This window comes from Lacerta agilis, chromosome 7 (assembly GCF_009819535.1).
Source record: "Lacerta agilis isolate rLacAgi1 chromosome 7, rLacAgi1.pri, whole genome shotgun sequence".
In the NCBI taxonomy this organism is placed as follows: Eukaryota; Metazoa; Chordata; class Lepidosauria; order Squamata; family Lacertidae; genus Lacerta; species Lacerta agilis.
Genome location: NC_046318.1, coordinates 76552263 through 76575100, shown reverse-complemented (window position 1 = coordinate 76575100; position 22838 = coordinate 76552263). Strand labels below are relative to the sequence as shown.

General features: G+C 45.2%; 1 protein-coding gene across 3 annotated transcripts in view; it reads right to left on the bottom strand.

Annotated features, from left to right (window-relative positions):
* Positions 1-439: 439 nt before the first annotated feature.
* Positions 440-22838, bottom strand: part of PHF20L1 (PHD finger protein 20 like 1) — a 62849-nt gene continuing 40450 nt past the window's right edge. For 2 of the 3 annotated variants that reach the window (XM_033155880.1, XM_033155881.1), the window contains 10 exons: positions 19833-20039; positions 17837-17893; positions 16574-16678; positions 14847-15011; positions 13365-13546; positions 12631-12730; positions 9441-9636; positions 8339-8705; positions 1660-1825; positions 440-752 (listed from right to left, as the gene is read on the bottom strand). In XM_033155880.1, the coding sequence (XP_033011771.1) occupies positions 610-752; positions 1660-1825; positions 8339-8705; positions 9441-9636; positions 12631-12730; positions 13365-13546; positions 14847-15011; positions 16574-16678; positions 17837-17893; positions 19833-20039 (1688 nt within the window). In that variant the 3' untranslated portion in view covers positions 440-609. Of the gene's footprint in view, positions 753-1659; positions 1826-8338; positions 8706-9440; positions 9637-12630; positions 12731-13364; positions 13547-14846; positions 15012-16573; positions 16679-17836; positions 17894-19832; positions 20040-20239; positions 20426-22838 lie in introns of all 3 variants that reach the window. The other variant, XM_033155882.1, reaches the window with a different exon arrangement.

Sequence of the window (22838 nt, the reverse complement as noted above, 5' to 3'; positions counted from 1 at the left end):
GAAAACGTTATTTGGCACTTCTGACAGTTACCCTCCCCACACCTGTTTCTAACAAGGAGCGCAAGATCCCCGCAAGGAAGGTTTTGTTTTAAAAAATAATATTCGTGAAGAGGCCACCACAGAAAACAGCCTCTCTTTTTCTTTTCTTTTTTAAAAAGGGAAGCTAGTATTTTTTTGTTTTCCTGGGTAATATCTGTTGCACCAGGAAAAACAGGCATTGCCTCCATTTTACCTATCTTTCAAGATACCAGTGGGTGTAAATCTTTCTCTGCTATCACACTGAAAGAAAACACTGCGCTTTCATTCCTTCTCCAACACAGCTTCTTAAATTTATTTCCCCCCTTAAGGAAACACCAGTCTGAAGATTTCCCCGACATGTCCTGTGGGAGCAACCTGGCAGGCCACATCGGTGTGTCCCTTCCTTGATGCTTTCCTCCTCTTTCCCCTTTTCTCAAGACCTTCGGGATAACGGGACATCCAGCACAGAACAAAGGAATAGCGTTCAAGCGTCTTTTTTAATTTTCGTAATCACCCCTTCGTCAGTCTCGCGAAGCGCAAGAAATCCATTGTTAAGAGCCTATCTGAGTATTCCTTTAAGCTTGCGCTTTGTCATACGGAACAAAAGGTTGCTATTTGCTGGACTTTCCCCATGTCAGATATGAGCTGCTTGATCCGCCGCTTGAGCTGAGGCAGCCGGGCAAGGGGGTCCGGTGGCTCCAATTCCCCGGTGAAGTCAAGCCAGCTTTCTAAAACTGCACAGACAAAAGAGACACGAGCACAGTTAGGGATAGCAAGATGCGGCAATATTCAGGCCTGTTTCTGGAGTCGCACTAAACAGGGGGGGGCCCTCAAGCTTCTTAGCATTATGAGAATAAGCCCGATCCCTTTTCCGCTCTGGGACAGCTGTGGGGACATAGGAAGCACCCACTTCTGGTTTCAACTAACTGTATTTTGTCATTTAATCTGAACAGATCGTAAATGGACAAACACAAGGCATTCAGCTATTCTCGGTTGGTTAGAGCGTGGTGCTGATAACGCCAAGGTTGCAGGTTCAATCCTTGTTAGGGACAGCTGCATATTCCTGCATTGCAGGGGGTTGGACTAGATAATCCTCAGGGTCCCTTCCAACTCTACAGTTCTATCATTCCTAGAGCTGTCAACCAAACTGAATACATCCCATCATTCCCCCATTGTCCAGCTCCGAGGGCCTTCTTGTGGTTCCCTCACTGCAAGAAGTGAAGCTACAGGGAACAGGGGACCAGGCAGAAGGCCTTCTTGGTGGTGGCGCCCGCCCTGTGGAACACCCTCCCACCAGATGTCAAGGAAACAAACAACTGCCTGACTTTTAGAAGACATCTGAAGGCAGCCCTGTTTAGGGAAGGTTTTAATGTTTGATGTTTTGTTGATTATTATTATTATTATTATTAATCTGTTTGGAGCCGCCCAGAGAGGCTGGGGAAACCCAGTCAGATGGGAGGAATATAAACAATAAATTTTTATTATTAATAATATTATAAGAGACTTGCTCAAAAAGTGATAATTGTGCACCTTGCATTGCACATTACGCACCAGTTTCTAAATGTGTTACCATTCCAGAAACTTTGGGATGGGGAGGGTTCCAAATTTCAATATATGCGCTTATTGCTTTAAGATAGTTACCATCCACTTCCTTTTCGATAAGGTCCATTCTGCTAGCAACTTCGTTCTGTACGTTCTCTATGTGGGTGAGGAGGTTTAGCTGCCACTGAAGATGGGAGTCCACATGTTCTTCGGCTCCTCTTTTTTCATTAAATACAAACACAGTGTTCCCTTCAGCCAAATGCCTCTGTTTGATATCAACAAAACAAAGATTGGGGGGTGGAGAGAGAGAGAGAGAGAGGAATTAGCAAAGGCTGTCTCTACATCCCTGCCCACAGACACAGCTTGATTGAAGCCGCTTCCCTGTAGCTGAAGAGTAAGATTAAACAAAACCGCTGCTCTTAAATGACACAGCACAACGAGAGAGCATTGGAGGTGATTTGCTGAGGACTATACTACAATAGGTTAATGCAACTTTTAATAATGGCTGTGAAGCAGAGCACTACACATTGTAAATCATATCCTCATTAATATGCACTTGAAGTTCTCCAGCAAAATACGCTGGTAGTAAAAAGGTAAGACACAATCCAGCAAATGGATTATGGGCACCTCTGATTTCAAAATTTTGGTGAGAGTTAAGCACATGCTTGAATTTTCCCAGTGAAATCAACAGGACCTTAAAGAGTTAGCTCTGGCTAGCTTATTACAGTGGTACCTCGGGTTACATATGCTCCGCTAACCCAGAAATAATGCTTCAGGTTAAGAACTTTGCTTCAGGATAAGAACAGAAATTGTGTTCTGGCGGCGCAGCGGCAGCGGGAGGCCCCATTAGCTAAAGTGGTGCTTCAGGTTAAGAACAGTTGCAGGTTAAGAATGGACCTCTGGAACGAATTAAGTACGTAACCAGAGTGTATTATTATTATTATTATTATTATTATTATTATTATTATTATTATTATTATTATTATTGTTATTATTAAAGTGGCATACTTCTAGACCTCATATTTGTAAGGAACGGCCCGGCTACCTATGATAAAAAATTCACAAGGCAATGGGGAGTCTGCACAGACTTCCAGTATTTGTTTGTCAGAGATTGATATTTTGGTGAGAGAAGAAAGAAAGAAAGAAAGAAAGAAAGGGAAAGGGAAGGAGGCTAGCAAATAAAATTTAAGTTTTGCACATTTCAAAGGGAGTTTGTCAAAATGTCGGTGCTGACCTTTAAAGCCCTAAACAGCCTCGGCCCAGTATACCTGAAGGAGCATCTCCACCCCCATCGTTCTGCCCGGACACTGAGGTCCAGCTCTGAGGCCCTTCTGGTGGTTCCCTCACTGCGAGAAGTGAGGTTACAGGGAACCAGGCAGAGGGCCTTCTTGGTAGTGGTGCCCGCCCTGTGGAACGTCCTCCAGTCAGTTGTCAAGGAGTTGAATAGCTATACAACTTTTAGAAGACATATGAAGGCAGCCCTGTTTAGGGAAGTTTTCAATACTTGATGTTTTATTGTGTTCTTGTATGTCTTGGAAGCTGCCCGGAAGGGCTAGGACAGGGGTCTGCAACCTTTAAGACACAAAGAGCCACTTGGACCCGTTTCCAAAGGGAAAAAAAAAACCTGGGAGCCGCAAAACCATTGCGACATTTAAAACAAATATAACGCTGCATATATTGTTTCTTACCTTAATGCAATAATAATAAATAACGTATAGGAGCCAATGCAAAGTATAATTAGTAAAAACAACAAGAATAAGTTCTTACTTTTTTGCATTGACTCAGGGGCGTACCCAGGATCAAAACTGGGGGGGGGGCAAGCCATGGTCGTTCAGGTTGTGACATTTCAGCACGGAAAGGCGAATGAAACCAAAATTTTAGGGAAATTATATATAATTATAGCAGTGCTTTATTACAGTAGTTATTACAATTATTTGCTTGGTTTTTTAAAATTTTTATTCTAGTTACATGTCTTATACCAGGGGTGGCCAACTCCCAAGAAACTGTGATCTACTTTCAGCAGTGATCTACCCCCGTTTTTTGGGGTTCAGCTCAAAGTTGTTTTGGGGGGGTGTGGTGGGTGGGAGAGAGGGCTTCCCCCTCTAAGATAGGTTGGCAAGCGAACTAAGAAAGAAAGAAAAAGGGGGGTGGGAATGGAAAAGTGGGGTGGAAAAATATAAATTGGGGGTGGGGTGGGTGGGAGAGAGGGCTTCCCCCTCTAAGATAGGTTGGCAAGCGAATTAATAAAGAAAGAAAAAGGGGGGTGGGAATGGAAAAGTGGGGTGGAAAAATATAAATTGGGGGTGGGGTGGGGTGGGGAGAATATCTATTAAAAATATGTAGTAGTTTAAAAAATAAAAATAAAGGGGGGAAATCTTTTTCTTCTTTTTCCTTTTTTTGAAAACAAAAACAAAAGGGGAAGAGAAAAGAAAAAGGGGGGATAGAGGGAGAAAAGGGTAATAATAAAAATTCAAATAGAGTGGCTGCAGCAGCTGTGGGGGGTGTTTGTTTATTTTTCGTTTGTTTGTTTTAAAAATGGGATTTCTCCCCTTGGATTAAAAAAGGAGGGGAGGAAAAAAAAGAGAGGGGGGTGGGAGAGCAAGGCAAAAAGCCAAAAAGCAAAAAACAGGTTTTTTTGGGGGGGAATCGCGCCAGGCTCTGCAGCGCGCCGGCCTCGGGGCTCCGGGCCCCCGAGCCGCCCTTGGGGCCATCGTTGAGCATGTACACCGCCCGCAGCGAGCGCTGGCGAAGCACCGGTTGGCGGAGGTTTCAGAAGCAGCCCGGACGTTTTCGCCGCCGCCGCCCGGCCTTCCTGTTGCACAGCGGCGCAGGAAGGCTCCGAGTCCCGGCCGGGCCCCCGGGCGCCCCCCGGATCCCGCTGCCAAAGAGGCGCTGGACGGCGAGGCGGAGCAGCAAAGCCAGGCGGAGGCGGCAGCAGCACCATCCGGCGACCGACACCGGGAAGGTCCCCCGCCCGCCCACCTCTCCGGGGAGCGGGGAAGGCGCAACGGAGCCAAGCCCCACAAGGACACCCCAGCCGCCCGCCGGGCCCGACACTCCAAGGAGGGAAGCGGGCAGGCGCGGCGGGTCAGGAGGATGGCGCGGCGGGCGCAGCCCAGGCGGGCCAGGAGCGCAGTGCAGTGCCCCCACCACTCCGCGCCACCTCCGCGCCCCAGGCAGCCGCCCCGGAGCCGAAGGAGGAGCACCTGTTGCGCGCTCACAGTGGCGGGCCACGGCGGGGACGGCCCCGCTCCGCTCCGCCAACTGCGCTGCCGCCGTCGCACCAGGCCCTGCCCCCCGCGCCTCCCCCCGGCTGCCCCCTCCCTCCCTCTCTCTCTGCCCCCTGCAAACCGCCCCTCCATCGCGGGCAGGGCTGGCGCGTCTTCCCTCCGGCCGAGGAGTTCTCAGGCGCAGTGCCCCCACCACTCCGCGCCACCTCCGCGCCCCAGGCAGCCGCCCCGGAGCCGAAGGAGGAGCGCCTGTTGCGCGCTCACAGTGGCGGGCCACGGCGGGGACGGCCCCGCTCCGCCAACTGCGCTGCCGCCGTCGCACCAGGCCCCGCCCCCCGCGCCTCCCCCCGGCTGCCCCCTCCCTCCCTCCCTCTCCCCCCTGCAAACCGCCCCTCCATCGCGGGCAGGGCTGGCGCGTCTTCCCTCCGGCCGAGGAGTTCTCAGGCGCAGTGCCCCCACCACTCCGCGCCACCTCCGCGCCCCAGGCAGCCGCCCCGGAGCCGAAGGAGGAGCGCCTGTTGCGCGCTCACAGTGGCGGGCCACGGCGGGGACGGCCCCGCTCCGCCAACTGCGCTGCCGCCGTCGCACCAGGCCCCGCCCCCCGCGCCTCCCCCCGGCTGCCCCCTCCCTCCCTCCCTCTCCCCCCTGCAAACCGCCCCTCCATCGCGGGCAGGGCTGGCGCGTCTTCCCTCCGGCCGAGGAGTTCTCAGGCGCAGTGCCCCCACCACTCCGCGCCACCTCCGCGCCCCAGGCAGCCGCCCCGGAGCCGCGGCAGGGCCGCGAAAGAGCCGCATGCGGCTCCAGAGCCGCAGGTTCCCTACCCCCGGGCTAGGACAACCCATTCAGATGGGTGGGGTATTATTATTATTATTATTATTATTATTATTATTCCTGTACAGTCCATGTGCTGCTATGTGCATCTGGTACATAAGTGTAATATGTGTAGAAAAATGTTTGCGCTCAACACAGCTCTCCATGCTCTGTTGATCAGTTACAGAAAAAGATAAACAAGTTTCAGGTTTTGTTGATTCAAGGCACCAAATGAAGTACAATGAAAATTAAAAGTGTTTCTAGAACGTCAAGGTTCAGCTGTTGTTTGCTCTCAACCTACCAAGCACACACAGAACAGGGCTCTATAGCAGATGACCACAGTTGCAAAGGTCACTAGTAAAGGCATAGACTTTTAACCCCAAGGGTGCGTTACTGATTAAGCACACATTACACCATTGTTAGCACTCCTTAAACTGGGCAGATGGGCAGGAAACTGGAGCCTGGGAGGCAGTCCTTGCACACATGGGCTATGGGGAAGAGTACAAGCTGAAAAGCAGCTATGGATCTGCAGAAAAGCTGAAATGGAAGACTGAGCAACTGTGGAACTGCCTGTGAACCGGGCAAGTTTTAGCAGGAAGAGAAACGAAATGCAGGAAAGGAAGTGGAAACTACATCTTTTAGGAAAAGAGAAAATCATGGTATTATGACTGTTGCTGCCTCCAAACAAAACAACAACAATAATAACAACAACAAAAACATTGAGCAAGAGTTCATAAAATGCCAAGCAGGAAATGTAATTGTCGAGAAGCAGAAGAGAAATTTTGAAGTCATTTTCACTCCTCTTACTTGAGTGGATTGGGGAGGGGGGAGAGGCATATTGTGAATAGGAAACAAGTTTGGATAATGTAGTTTTATGCGTTAAGTCATGGAGGCAACCTGCAGTGGGGGAGGGACACAAAGGGAGCAAGCAAGAGAGAGCTGTGGCTGTTCTGGGCAGGACAGCCAGTGGGTAGGCAGCAGAGTCGGGCCCACAATCTTGCTCCGGGATGCTGCCTGCTTCAGAAACTACTAGATGTGAAACCACCCTGAAGCACAAAGGTCTGCAAAGGACACTGGGGGTAACGCCCGAGTGCCACAGCCTTGTATTTTAAACTTGTCTTGTGGCCCACCTCTCCTCTTCCATTACTGATGTAGCTGAAGGGGAGAACCAGCTGGTGGTCTCCTTCAATCTGCTACTGTGTGGCTGCAGTATCCTGTTCCTCTGTCGCTTACAAGCAGTCTTTGGAGTGAGGGAGCAGCAGCACAGCATGAGAGTTAGCCAGGAAGGCGGAAGTGCAAGCCTGATGATGCCATAGCCCAGTACATGAATCACCGGTTCCTCCTGGCCCAAGTGTGAAACAACCACAACCTTCTCTTCCCTTGGCCCTGATGAAAGTTCTTACACTGCCTGGCCTACTTGTGGCACTCATGCAACTCCAGAATGCTCCCTGAAAGCAGCCCAAAACTCTCCAGCCTCAGATTGACTCCGTTGCTTGAACTGCTTCTATAGTCGAGGAAATGCTTTCTGATGTGTCCAACCAAAATTTATCTCTGTAGCGTTATCTATTGTTATCACTGCTACAGTGATCGTTAATTCAACTTCTTACCCACCCCTCACTAAAAGGTCCCAGGGATAGGCTACAGCAATCTTAAAAAGCAAATTTAAAATCAGTTTAAAAGCAAATACAATCAAAATAACAGTGTGGGTCCTAAATCTCAGGTGTCAAAGGCCAAGGTAAGTAAAGAAAGGCATCTTCAGCGTGTGATGCACAAGCATAAAACTTCCCAATTCAAATTCTGTCCTTCTGTCCAATGCTGGAATGATGGACAGCATTGACCCATCACCCCTGCTGCTCTTTCCAATAAACTTTTAAATATTGTAAAACTGTCAGCGTGCTCCTTTGCCCACACCCTCTTTTCTCTAGGCTGAAGATATTACACTTTTCTCCTCTGATATCTGAAGCTAATTTTGCCTTCATAAAAAATGCCAGAAGGGCAGCCAGGATAGCCTGTTGCAGCAAAAACAGGTTAGGGGTTATGTAGCGCTTAGGAAGTAGCCAAAATAAACACAGCACAAATTTTTATGGACTAGGACAATTGTCTTCAAACTGGTGGGTCAGGATACACTAATGCAGGTTGGGTCTCCGGCTGTTTTTGGACTACAATTCCCATCATCCCTGACCACTGGTCCTCCTAGCGAGGGATGATGGGAGTTGTAGTCCAACAACAGCTGGAGAAACCCTGCACTAGAGGGGCATGGCCTGACCCAAGGTAGGTTGCATCTATAGGACTACCGCCATGCAAATATATAGGAAAAAGTTAAGAAATGGGTCCCCAAATGCATGTTTGGGTAAAAAGGGGGTCCTGTATCTGAAAAGGTTGAAGATACCTGGACCAGAGTCTACTTCAGGCATAGGCAAACTCGGCCCTCCAGATGTTTTGGGACTACAATTCCCATCATCCCTGACCACTGGTCCTGTTAGCTAGGGATCATGGGAATTGTAGTCCCAAAACATCTGGAGGGCTGAGTTTGCCTATGCCTGGTCTACTTCCATCAGAGGCAACAATAACTCTTTTAGTCTTTAGGTGCTATGGGACCCTTTGTTGCTTCTGCCTTCACTCCTAACCCCACTTACCTGGGAGTAAGCCCCCATTCCCACTGAGTTACTTCTGAATAGTCATGGTTAGGATTGCACTGTAATTCTTGGAAGGTTGCACAAACCAATGGGTAGTTTTACCTGATGGCTGAAACCATCTTCTTTAGATGAATATTGTAAACAGTTTTTATCCTCTAAGGGAAGCTCCTGGTCGTCTTCAAAACTGCTGGTGTCATCGTCTGAGCTTATAGGATCGGTCATCATTTTGCAGTCCTGACTGTAACTCTGGGGTTTCTGGTAACTGTGCTCACTCGTAATGTACGTTTCCTCCATCTTCTGGGGTAAACTAGGGGGTTCTCTATGGTTTTGACCATGATACGTCCTTTCAGGGGGGTTAATGGTATCTGGCACAGCCAATACCCTTCTTTCCACTCCAAGAGTTATTTGTCCTGGATCCTTCCGCACACCTGTGCAAGCCCACAAATGAAGGTCAGGATGATGCTTGTTCCTGGGGGGGGGGGGGGAGAGAGAAGGGGTCAAAGTGGTAGAGAAACGAAGTCGATTTAAGCAGCCCAAAGAGGGGATCTGTGTTAATATTTTTACGAAAGAGATTCAGGTGAGCAGTTCCACGACATGTGAAGTCTGCAGTATTCACAAGTCCATCAAGTGGAACCAAGTTTGTCTCATGATAGGCATAAGTCAGTTGACGTGGGGGCGAGTGGGGGGGGGAATTGGCTCAAATCTCTGTACGTCAACACTTCTGTCTCCACTTATGGAGGCAGTGAACCAGAAAACATCTGGTTCGACGCCTGAATGCAAAGCAGGGCCTTTTGTCTTTCTGGAACTCAATCTGACGTGGCACCAGGGGGCGGCTTGTCAAAACAAATTACAGAAGTCCTGCAACGACCAGGCATGCTCACCTGAGCACCCAGAGGCTGCACAATGTGACACTGAAACTGGAACACATTGTAATTCCTCGTGGCAGGACCATGTCGCCTCTGAGCCTTGCGCAGAGCTTGGCACTTTGTTCTTCTTAAACAAATATTTAATGGTGATAAAAGATGGTCAAAACCATCAGGGGAAACTGCAGTAGGAGAACTGAGCTCCTGGCCTCTGCTCCCCCAAAACCATTCTAACCCTGCCACGCAACTACCCTAATCCTTAAGTGTCTTATTGTTCTACCAAGGTAAAGAGGAGAGAATATCCCTAAAAAGCAATAGGCAACACCAGAATGCACGCTTACTTTAGTATCCCAATCTTCAGCTGCAGCCCGCGTAGTATTTCCATAACACCATACACGTCAGCCAGGAGGTGGTGCGTCGACACAATCTTTTTGGCATTCAAATGAGAGTAGTTCTCTTTTAAAAACGACAAACCACACATGTGGCCGCTATTCAACCAGTCTTTATCGTAGAGATATTTGGCACTCCATCTCTGACCTAGAGACAACGAGGGATTCAGATTTTATTCTCTCGCCATCGCTGTGGAAACTTTTTGTCTTCTATCGGAGGGTGAATAATGCAAAAGGGTGGGTGCACAGGTGTGTGTTTGCACAAGTGCCACCATGCTGCAGTTACAGGCACTGAGAAACCATGTCCTCCGTTTAATACTCATAAATGGGAGAAGAGATGTGTGAAGGGGCTCTCAAATGGATGTCAGCATTGGTGCCGAGAAGGCTGATGGGCTCTTACTATAACTTGGGTAGGTTCCTATCACAGAAGAGATTTGCCTGCCTGGCCAATCACCTGGTTTGGAAACTTTGGGATGTTCCTGGGTCTGCACCGTGAAGCCCCATTTGTGGTCGTTTTGAGGTGTGGTGATTTGCTAAATTTGGATCCTGACCATCTTTGGGATTTGGAACACCAGGGGAAGACTTAAAATGGCAGACAGATTGAATTTTTATTTATTTATTTGATTACATCCGTTTTATTCCCATCATTCTGCCTGGACACTGAGGTCCAGTGCCAAGGGCCTTCTGGCAGTTCCCTCGCTGCAAGAAGCCAAGGTACAGGGAACCAGGCAAAGGACCTTCTCGGTAATGGCACCTGCCCCGTGGAACGCCCTCCTTGTTGTTGCTGTTTAGTTGTTTAGTCGTGTCCAACTCTTTGTGACCCCATAGACCAGTGGTGGTGAACCTTTTGGAGACCGAGTGCCCAAACTGCAACCAAAAATCTATTAATTTATCGCACAGTGCCAACACGGCAATTTAATATGGGATAATAATTAATATACTGTAATGAGTGGGGGGGGGCTGCCCTGAGTTGTTGAGGGGGGGGCTTGGAACACAGTTGTTTTTTTGAGGGGGGGGACACGCCTTTTAAACGCTTCCTATGGCATGCGGAGCAGAAACAACACATAGAGTTTTGGGGGACATTTCCAGAGTTTTTTCTTGGGGGGGGGGGTTGCCAAGACTTCCAGAGCTTTTTTGAGGGGCTTGGATCACAGTAGTTTTTTTGGTGGGGAGAAAAACACTCACACACATTATAAACGCAGAGCAGAAACAACACATAGAGCTTGGGGGGGGCATTGCCCAGAGTTTTTTGGGGGAGGGGGTTGCCAAGAATAGCAGAGCTTTTGGGGGGGCTTTCATCACAGTTGTTTTTTGGGGGGGAGAAGAACACTCACACAAATTATAAACGCTTCCTATGGCACAAGGAGCAGAAACAACACATACCGTAGTCTCAAGGATCACAGGCAGCAACCAATCAACGAAAACCCTTGACAAAGCCACCAATCACGCAAACTACAGCCTGCTGGCTGTAAAAAAATCCCACCAATGGCCGGGGGCGGGGAGGCAGGAATATAGCTGCTTTGGGGAGATAAACTACCTCTAAGCTGCTGCCGGCCGGGTGGGAGCAGTTTACTCATAAGGAGGCGTGGGGGGAACCTGCTGGCCAATTTGAAAACCCCAAACAACGGCACTGCTGGCGTGATGGCGCGTGCCAACAGAGAGGGCTCTGCGTGCCCACTCTGGCACCCGTGCCATAGGTTCGCCACCACTGCCATAGACCATCCTACCAAATATCAAAGAGAAAAACAACTACCAGACTTTTACAATACATCTGAAGGCAGCCCTGTTTAGGGAAGCTTTTAATGTTTCAATAGACAATTGTATTTTAATATTCTGTTGGAAGCCGCCCATAGTATCTGGGGAAACCCAGCCAGATGGGCAGGGTATAAATAAATTATTATTATTATTATTATTATTATTATTATTATTATTATTATTATTATTATTATTTCTCTTTCATTGGGACGTACTTTAAAAATAATTAACTTTCCTGCAGCCTTTGGGCATACAGTGGATTATTAATCATAAATAGAGCAAGAGAGAGGAAGCATTGCCCTGGAGGAAGGGTAGGGAGCCTCCAACCCAAGGGCCTAATCTGGCCTGTCAGGCCTGCTCATTTGGCCCACCAGGCCATTTGGCCAAGCCACACCCACCTACCACATGATGCCATTATTATTACAGTCATACCTCGGGTTACGGCCGCTGCAGGTTGCGTGATTTCGGGTTGCACACTGTGCTGAACATGGAAGTACCGGAATGGGTTACTTCTGGGTTTCGGCGCTTTGCGCCTAAGTGCCGAATCGTGACCCGCACGTGCGCAGATGCGGCACTGTTGGTTGCGAACGCTGTGGGTTGCGAACATGCCTCCCGCACGGATCACGTTCGCAACCCGAGTGTCTACTGTATTATTATTATTATTATTATTATTATTTGAATTTATATACCAACCCTATACCTGGAGATCTCAGGGCAGTTCACAGAATAAAATCAAAATATAAAACCACGAAATACATAATCAAAATAAAAACAACCACCCAATAACCCCCCCTCCAACCCCCATTTTAAAAGGGCATAGGATCCTCACGCCTTTTAAAGCAGGACAATTAACAAACCTGGACAGGAGCCATATGATCCAACTCCCCACCCCTCCCCTACTTTAGATGCATATAAGGGTAGACTATAGCATCAGGCCTCCACAAGGATGGGACAGGAGGGCAAGGAAAGGACACACGTTAGTGGCCACAGAACTCTACAGACAAACCCAGGAAAACAACTGCAGAAAGTGTGACGCTTCCTTGAATTTGCCGACAACAAAAATCTCCCCTTTAAAAAAACAAACCGAAACATATCTCTGTAGATGGAAAATTAGCATGTTGGAGAACTGAGCTAGAACATTTCATCCTGAGGTGCTGCCTTTCCCCAGACGGTTTTTGGGGGGCATGCAGCACGCCTCCTGAAGTCTGAGCAACAACAGCCCCATGTATTTCTGCTGACTGCATAGGCCAGATCCTAGACTGTATCATCACAAACACTGGCAACAAAACACACCCTTAAGTGTGTGGGAAATAGGAGCAGTGGCGGTTGTGTGAGCTACTACAGGGGCTTGGAAACGCTGGGGCTTAGCTTGAAAATTTGCGCCTACCAGGTGGGTCCCTGCAAACGTAGCAGATGTATTGCTCCGGAATGCTGTCTTCCAACAATCCCATGCACACACTGTGCTGCCAACACAGGCACTCTTCACACTGTGGCAGTGATTAAAAGAGAAAGGAAATAATGCATCATAATGTGGGAGGGAAATTCAGTTCCAACCCTCGCTTGGTTAAAACAACATCAACAACATGCAGTCATGGCTGGTGGAATCTTTGGTTCAAAGTATCTAAGGAGGCACCAGGCTCTGGATGCCTTGTCTAGAAAGACGGTTTATAAATACTGAAACAAGTAACGGTTAGTGATAAAGAGAACTAAGGGCCGTCTCTCGCTCATGTTTATTCCACATCTGATTTCTCAGAACCTGCTCAGACCTCAGGAAAACTGTTGGCCGTCAGAGTAGAAGGGTTAGAAGGGCCAATGCAACTCCAGTATAAGGTGGCTCCAACTATTCTCCATAAATTGCAAGAGACAGAACTCTTAGAATGGTCTCTGGTGAAGGAAAAACTTCTGTGCCATTGTAAGAATTTAAAATATGTATTATCTCCCCAACACAAACACACACTGGGGAGCTCCACAGAGACTGAATGGAGGCACAGTGCTAATTCAAACCAGCCTGAATCATACCACTCTATAAGTTTTTTAAAAATAATATCCCAAAGGGAAAAAAGTTCTGAATAACTGGATAAAAAATTCCACAGAAAACTGTAGTGAGAGCAGATTCCTTACCTGAATCATGAACCCATTTTCCTCATCCATTTCACAGATACACCTGACAATTTCATTGAGAGTATCCTCTTCATCCTGAGATTCTTCGAAATTGGTTGAATCAAAGTCCTGATTGTACTCATCGCCACTCAGCAGCAAGCTCTCGGTAGAAGAGTCGTCTAAAAACTCCATATCAGAGAGGTCTGAAATTTGAAAACATTACATTACAGAAAACAATACAATTTGGCAAGTGGGTAGCATTGGATTAGATTGTGTGCATTTGGAACAGCAGACACTCAAATTTCCTCTTGGAATGAACATTGGTATGATACTGTACTCACAAAAACTGCCTACTTAAAAAAACTTATTTCTTATCAATCGTATTAATTTACAGGTTTAAAAGATTTAATGAAGTCTTTACCCAGTGCCCAGAAGCTGTAATATTCAACACCAGGTAGGCCTCTCTGGGGAGAGCATTCCAGATATAGAGGCAACAAAACTGAAAAAGCCTTCTCCCTATTTGCCACCTGTGTGATGGGAGCACCTGTGTGATGGGTGTGCATTGCTGTTGGGAAGCATTTCTTTACCAATAGTAGCCAAAAGCACGAGCTAATTTTGCTGATGAGTTCATTGGATGAGCTCAGGCAAGCTACTACCAAAAGATGTGGCGAAGACATCTAGATAAGGGTTGGTCCCCCCACCCCCCACATAATCAAAGCAAAACAATTAGACAGGTTTATAGAATATACAGGTGAAACTCGAAAAATTAGAATATCGTGGAAAGGTTCATTTCTTTCAGTAATTCAACTTAAAAGGTGAAACTAATATATGGGATAGACTCATGACGTGCAAAGCGAGATATGTCAAGCCTTTATTTGTTATAATTGTGATGATTATGGCGTACAGCTGATGAGAACCCCAAATTAACAATTTCAACTTTGGGGTTTTCATCAGTTGTACGCCATAATAATCACAATTATAACAAACAAAGGCTTGACATATCTCGCTTTGCATGTCATGAGTCTATCTCATATATTAAACTCCAGTAGCTAATGAAAACAATTGCTTACATAAATGGACTTTTCCACGATATTCTAATTTTTCTAGTTTCACCTGTATAAGGGCACGCTAGCTATGCTTAGCTTTTGTGTTCAGAGGCAGAATCTCTGAAATTATGAGATGCTGGAGCAGAAACAACAGGAGACGACAATCTGCAACATGCCCTGTTTGCAAGATTCCAGGTGCACCTGGCTGGCTTAGGAAAACAAATGGGGACAGGCTACTTTTAGAGGGCTGTTATTAGGTTTAGGGGGAAAATCTACACGAAGCACTTGGCTCATCTGAAGTGTCCTTTATAAAGAAAGAAAAATTACTCTTCAGAAATGCAAAAACAAAAAATGGATAGCTAAACCAGCACATATTTGGTTAATTCCTCAATTTCTCTAGGTGAAAAATGAAATCAAGATTTAAGGAGCAGAACAACATACAAGACAGGAAACCTACTTTCGCCACTAAGGTCGACAGACAGAATAGCCCTTGGGTACTGATAGGATGTGTTCTTCTCCACGGTTGTGCTTCTTAGTGTCAGCGAGCTCCCAGAGGACCTAGTGAATGGAGAGGAGCACCTGTCCAAGTACTCGAGAGAACTATCGTCAAAATCCGAATAATCTGCAAAGTAATCACAAAACACGACCACATGGTACTGCAGTCTACCTACATCAAGATGGTTTTTCTAAAACAAAACAAAATAAAAAATTCTTTCCAGTAGCACCTTAGAGACCAACTAAGTTTGTTCTTGGTATGAGCTTTCGTGTGCACGCATGGTATATCTGAAGAAGTGTGCATGCACACGAAAGCTCATACCAAGAACAAACTTAGTTGGTCTCTAAGGTGCTACTGGAAATAATTTTTTATTTTGTTTTGACTATGGCAGACCAACACGGCTACCCACCTGTAACTTTGCTAAAACACACACACACATACCAAATATAAAAGGTAAAAACCAAAACCACCCTTGCATTAAAAGTCACTCCTTTTAGAAATGTATGCACACAGCTTCTAAAACTAACAAACAGGAAATAGCCACCTTAAGCAGGTTTTAGAAGACTGATAGCCTCCAACAGACAGGCATTTCTGGATATGTTTGCACATTCAGGTAAGAAGTGATGAATTACAGCAGCGTGAGTCACTTGCCCTTCCCTTTCCTGTGCTGTAACACGCAAAAATGAAACTTGCATGTTTCCATTACAAGATGTATGGACTCTGTTCTGAAACCATATGCCATCAGTGCTATTCTGAGGAAAATACAATCTTTGAATAATCTTCCTAACAATACTATGGATGTGGAATCTCTGTATACCAATATCCCACACAGCGATAGTTTACAAGATGTATGAATTCTTGTATGGATTTCATACAACTTGCCGTAGGGCAGGTGTGGAAGTGCTCCCTTCACATGTTACCCAGATGCGCAAGTGATTCCTGCAATAACTTCTCACTCCTCTGAATGTGCAACGCAGGTCTGTTGCAGGGTAAGCGACCACTCCAGTCCCTTATCACCAAATCTCAAGATGCCAAGATGATTGACAGAGATGTTTATGAGCAGCACATTCAAAGAGCAAATGCCTAAGAATAAACACTTGATCAACTTCTCATGTGTCAAATACAGAGGACACAACATGTTACTCTTGCATGTAACGCTAAGCCAAAGCATGGCTTAGCATGAATGAGCAAACATGCTGGTGCACATTTAGAAAACTCTGAGTGTTACATCAGAACCTTGGCTCCTGGTTTGTCGTGCTCCAAACAAATCGTGAACAAAAACCAAGGTTTGTTATTGGGCTTACCATTTGCTGGTTTGTTTATAGAATAACAAAGCATGAGCCCAAGCTTGCATGCAATACGAAGCCAAACCATGGCTAACGTCCTGGTACAAACAGAAGCAGCTGGACCTGGCAGAGGAGCAAAATGGCTACAGTTATCTAAATGGGCACCAGCCTGCTAGGCCATAGATTGGCTAAGTGTTATAGGTGAATGAGGACACTGGAGTATGATGCCAAAAGAGCAATTTGGTCAACGGGCAGTATCTCAACAGATCTAATAAACACACCCTGAAGCAACATTGGAGCAATTTATGCTTAGAGCTCATAATGCATGGAGATCAAACTAGCAAGCAAAGTCTGAAACAACAGGCAAAGTCCTTAGCTAGATTTACTATATTTTAACTGTACCATGCTGCTTTGATTTCTTCTTTTTCTTTTTCTTCTTTTTCTGTTTTGACTTGTGATCTTTCTCCTTCTTCTCTTTTCTTTCTTTCTCCTTCTCCTTCTTTTTACCTACATTGCAAATGGCCAAGGATCTTTATTAAAACAAAGGGCATCAGTGTAAAACAAACGCAGCCTGTTCCAAGATTAGGTCATGTGCTTCCAGCCACCTGCCTGAGAGTGGAACTGTTCACTTACAACAGTACTTGCGCCTATTTACTCAGAGGCAAGTTATACGGAGACAAACTGGGCTTACTAGTAAGTGCATTTGGGATTGCAGATGAAGTGGCCAAACGTTTTCGGTTTTCAAAGAAGAGGGAGTTTTAGAGATGAACCAAGAACTGAGCCTTGCAAAAAAAAAAAAAACCCTCTACAAAGGCAATGAAATTTAATAATAATAATAATAATAATAATAATAATAATAATAATTATTATTATTATTATTATTATTATTATTTATACCCCACCCTTCCCAGCCAAAAACCGGGCTCAGGGCAGCTAACACTAATTAAAATCACAGCAAAAACATAAAAACAATCAATTTAAAATACAGATTAAAATACAAATTTAAAAATTCAAAATTAAAACTGCAGTCTCATTTTCAAATAGCCCACCAATAAAAGAATGAAGCATAAGTATCAAACAGAAACCAACCCAAAGTCGGGGCCAATACTGAGAAAGCCCTGGCCCTAGTTGAGGCCAAGCTAGCATCTTTGTTGCTCGGGACCTCCAAAAGATTACAAGTCGTAACGCAGAATTACAGTCATAGTTCAAGGTTAGTTGTGTTTGAACGTGAGCAGCTAGACAAGCAGGACCTGACTGCAACAGCACTCTGCTCACCTGCAATTCCTAACAGCTGGCATTGAGAGGCATGCTGTCTACAACAATGGAGCTACGCTACATATATCTACACCTCCCCTATGAATTTATTTAATTCCCCTTTAAAGCCATCTAAGCTGGCAGCCATCACTACGCCTTATGGGAGCGAATTCCGTAGTTTAACTATGTTCTGTGTGAAGAAGTACATTCCTTTGTCCTGTGACCCCTTAAAACCTTAAAAAGCATTAACAGGTGAAAATAAATAATAAAATATTATTATTATAATAATAATAATAATAATAATAATAATAATAATAATAATAATAATAATAATAATATAACAGACAGGCTACATTCCCGCTCTCTCAAGCTACAGTTTTGTTTTTGCTTAAAAAATTTTTTTGTCCATACCAAGCAGCGACGAGCATCTGTCTTCCAATTTCGTTTTTCTCTCCGTTTTCAGCATGCCTGTGGATGTAAGAAAGGAAACAGAAGCTTAGCAGAACACTGCTGGCAACAGTGTGTTAAGTCTCTTGGTGGCAAGCACTAGGGGCCATGCCTTAGTTCATTTATACTGCTAGATCTGAAAAGATTAAACAACGGAGGATGAGAAACAAGGAAACGAATCAAAGAGAACTCACATTCACTGTTCTCAGAATAAGAGATGTAAGTGGGAGATATTTATATCTGTTGCAAAAAAAGAGAGAGCATTTGCCATGCTAACGAAAAGGGGCACTGAATTATGTTACTTGAAATTTCCATTTCTAAATTAGCTGCAGCCTCTGTATATGACTATGATCCATTTCATATGTGATCCGCTGGGCTAAAGAAGCTGCTAGAGTTTATTATCTGAATACATTTTGCACAGAAGGTAGAGTAAAGAAGGTGTTGAGAACAGGATGAGAGGTCCTGACATTAAAGAAGAGAGGAATTCTGCAAGCCAGCACAGTAACCAACTTATCCACTTTCACCTTTTCCTAATTATTTGCACCCCAAGAATTCTGTAGGGCCTGTATAGCACTGAGAAGACAGATGTTATTTACTTTTAGATAAAGGATCAGCAATCTTTTAAAGCCAGATTTTTTTGAGAAATTGCCATGAGCATCTCCCCTTTCACTTTTCTCCCCCCTCATCCAGAATTGTTTCCTGAAGTAAACTTCAGCTTTCATGTATTCGTACCTCGGGTTACGTCCGCTTCAGCTTACGTATTTTTGGGTTACGTACTCTGGTAACCTGGAAGTGTTTTTTGATGCGTGGGCAATCCGCGCATGCGCAGAAGTGTGATTTTTCGGGTTGTGTACTTTACAAGGTATGAACGGCAACCCGGAACCAATTAAATATGTAACCCGAGGTACCACTGTATTGCTTTGCTTCTGGAAAAGACCAGCACAGTTTATTTGCAGTCTCCTTATGTTGTCTACATTGGCAAATCATCATGCTTCCATTTCAGAAAACTGGGTGTGGCTGGGTTGCCGCCAACCATGCAGAGCAGTATCACGAGACCTAAGCTGTTTCCAAAATGGTTGCTTCCGAAGATAGCTGAATGAAGGTGTAAGCAGAACCATGGCTGACTACAGTGGGTTGAATCCGACTAAATCATTGCCCGAGTGGAATGACTTCTGCAAGCACAACCGAACTTCCCCTTAGATTTGGGGCAGGGGGTGCAGAGAAGGAGGAGGGGAAGGAAGTTTGGTGCGCACAATGACTTAGTTGGATACACCTCTTAGTGACAAGGAGTGGCCCAAACACGGGAATTACTAAAACAGCAAATAGGAGGGCCCTTTTCATACACAATGTGGCAACGAAAAGTGGACTTGCGCACTGAAACAAGAGAATTCAACCAACCTCTCCTTGCGGATAAGTGTACCTGAATGATACACAAACACATGCTTGTCGCATTCATACAATGTATTTCCTAGCTTGTCGCATTCACACAATGTATTTTCTTGAGAGTCCCATGGACTGCAAAAAGATCAAACTTATCCATCTTTAAAGAAATCAGCCCTGAGTGCTCACTGGAAGGACAGACCTTGAAGTTGAGGCTCCAGTACTTTGGCCACCTCATGAGAAGAGAAGATTCCCTGGAAAAGACCCTGATGTTGGGAAAGATGGAGGGCACAAGGAGAAGGGGACGACAGGATGAGATGGTTGGACAGTGTTCTCGAAGCTACTAACATGAGTTTGACCAAAGTGCGGGAGGCAGTGAAAGATAGGGGTGCCTGGCGTGCTCTGGTCCATGGGGTCACGAAGAGTCGGACACGACTGAACGACTGAACAACAACAACAATTTCCTAGGTATTTCCTAGAGTTAACATACTCTAAACGTACATCCAGAAATGTTCTACACGCAGTGGCCTATAGCATTCTGCATGACCCAATACACTCTTGAAAGCCGCTGACAGTTTACCTGATGCCACTGGGGCTCCTCTGCCATCAGTCACTGCTTTAGAAGAATGGCACAACACCATCTGATTATCTTCCTTCTCTTTAATGGGGTATTCACTGCGGAAAGCAGCCTCCGCAGTTAACAGCGCCGACACATCCAAGTTGCGGCTTAAGTCAAGAGGGAGGCAGAGTCCGCGCTTCTCGAGGGAGACATGAGCAACATTGGGAACTACATAAAAGAAAGAATGTAATATTAAATGACAGACAAGCACCGCGTTCCTTGAAGTCGCTGAGTTACACACCTAACATGGCACAGTTCTCATCTATTAGCCAGAAGCTCTTGTCAGGCAGGACATGTCTCCTCGCAAAGCTCTTACGTTTAACACTTGGATTCTCTCTGGTTCTTTACTTTAGACTGAAATACATTACCCTCCAGTAATGCTGGCAGCTGATTTGGGGAATTGATGGAGAACACTTTTCTATCAGTGACTGGAGCGGGAGAAGGAACTTTTTCTAGTGAACCATGAGGCAACCAACCAGTCGCTAAGCGCTGTGATCTTCTTCTCCGCTGGCTATTTTTGAAGGATCTAAGGGCACTCACTGGCTGTGATGGACCTAAAAAGAGACCTTGCAATGTTCATGAAGCAGACACAGGTCATCGCCTTCCTCTAATATTTCTAAGGTCATAAGGCGCTTTCCTTAAGTGGCTCCCCATCTATCATGGCATCGCTCTTTACAAATAGAAAAATGGGGGATACCAGGAGACTAGAGGAATGGTTTTTAGCTTCAGTTAGTAGAAGCAGGCTTTTAATGAAAAGGCTTGCAATGGGGGGGGGGTGTCCCTTGTGATGGAACAAATCTGGCACAAAAGGTCATAGGCAGCACTAATATACCTAAGCTCCCTGATACATTTGATTTCTGACTCTCTCACTCCCCTCTTAACTGCTAGGAGAAAAGTATAAACCAGGGATGCCGAACCTGTGGCTGTCTGTGTGTTGTTGGGACTTCAAACCCCCATCAGCCCAAGCTGATGACCACAGATGATGGGAGCTGGAATCCCAACAAAAACTAGAGGACCATAGGTTCCCCGTTCCCACAATAGGATGTTATAAATAAATGCAGAGTATACCATTTCTTAACATTCCTGAAGCAAGCAAAGAATGATGAACTTTCTGATACAAAACTGTTCCATTGTTTTTGCAACAATGCATTATCTGCCGAATGCCCTCTGTGGGATTGCAGGGCCTGGTAACTTTTTGGCAACTAATATTAACTTATTTGCTGCGCTAGCCTTCCGGTTAGGTTTTGGAAAAGCACTCACAATGTGCCTATTGTTCTTTTACTTCGGCCTGAATGTACTAGATCAGTTAAATCCTGTTTCACTGTTGCTTTTTATAGTCGTTTATAATTTCAATAGCGTGTAAGCCACCTTGAAATGAAGGTGTGCGCACACGCATGTGTTCCAGCTTATAACATCCTTGAGAAATTAAGTACGGTAGGTTTGACAATGCACTAGGCAATCGTTAGTTAAAACCAGGGGGTTAGTCAACATGCTTGCCAGGTGTTGTGGACTAGAACTTCAATTAAAACACAGGAACCTGGCGAAGGGTGAATGACAGAAGCCGTATGTAATACAGCAAGATATGGAGTGCATCGTATTAGCCATGCCATTGTAAGCCATTTTTATATCACTGATTCAGTGAATCCCAATACTGGGCCTTTGGCTTCAGTTTTATAATTTTGCTCCTCACCCCCTTCCTCCAAGGCTACCACTAATGCAGCAAGCTGTGTTTACTATACATATTGAAATGATCTCATAATCGTGTGTATGTGAGTGAATTATGCCGGATTCGATTTATACACAAGAGTTATGCATAGGGAAGTTCCCAAGAGGCATCAAGGGTCGTTTAATTTCCTTTGGTCAAATTCCAGGATTTTTAATTTATTTTTTTGAAGGGGGAAGGGAGGTTTACAATGGGTTCAAATTCAACCAAAGTAAAACACTTTGCAATCTCATTGATTTCAGTGGAAGAAATTCAAGTCCGTGGTTAACTCTTCTGCTGAAAGCAACGGGACTGCAATGGTTTGGAGGAAGTGAACTCAGCAAAGTTAGTTTCCACACATCTATATTCAAGCAATCACTTTAAAAGCTCGCACCACAAAGTCTAATTTGAAAACCTACCTCTTTTCAATGACTTTTAATGTGTAATATATACAGAGGATTTTATGTTGTGCGTTCTTAGCTTCTGTTGTTCTGCTCTTTTATTTATTAATTTGTGGAATGGATTCTTTTTATTTTATTTTATATACTGTAAACAACTTTAGATCCAATGGAAGCCACTTTATAGAAAATGTTCATGAATTAAAATAAACACAGCTTAAGAAGCCTCATAATTGGGAAAAAAAAATTTAATCCCCAGGTTTAAAAAAAATTGAGGAAGGGGGAGGAAGACCTGCAAACTGCTCAACTCTCTGCAAAAGCTGTAACTATGGTTTTCAAGTCTACCACAATAGCTGCAGATTGCTAAGAGGGATTCCCTTTACAGTGCTATCTTTGCATTTTTAAAAGGCACAAATCATCCTCAGTGAAGGTTACTTACCGACATCATGTGCAATCGCAACAAGTGTGGACGGCAACATTTAATGAGGGAAGATTTAGAGTGTCATTGACTGATGAAGCGTTTCAGTGCAAAAGGGGCAGGGGGGGAGAATTAGATTCGCACAAGCCGCTTCCCCTCTTCTCAATTAATTAGCAGCACAATCCAACCAGAAGTTAGGTGCATGCAAGTCCCTTTCAAATCAGCGAGACTTGTTAAGTAGCTATGGCTGGATCATAACATTCAGCGGAAGATAATTTTAACTGGTGATGGAAGAAAGCAGCCCTAGGAAGTTTTTTTGTGTGTGTCATTCTTCATTTCCCGGAGAGATGCAAAAGATCTAGAGCAGCGCTTGACAGAATCCCACATTCTCTACTTTACCGCTGACAAGGGATTAAACCCTCTGGCAGGGAAATTTTAAATGGTGCGGT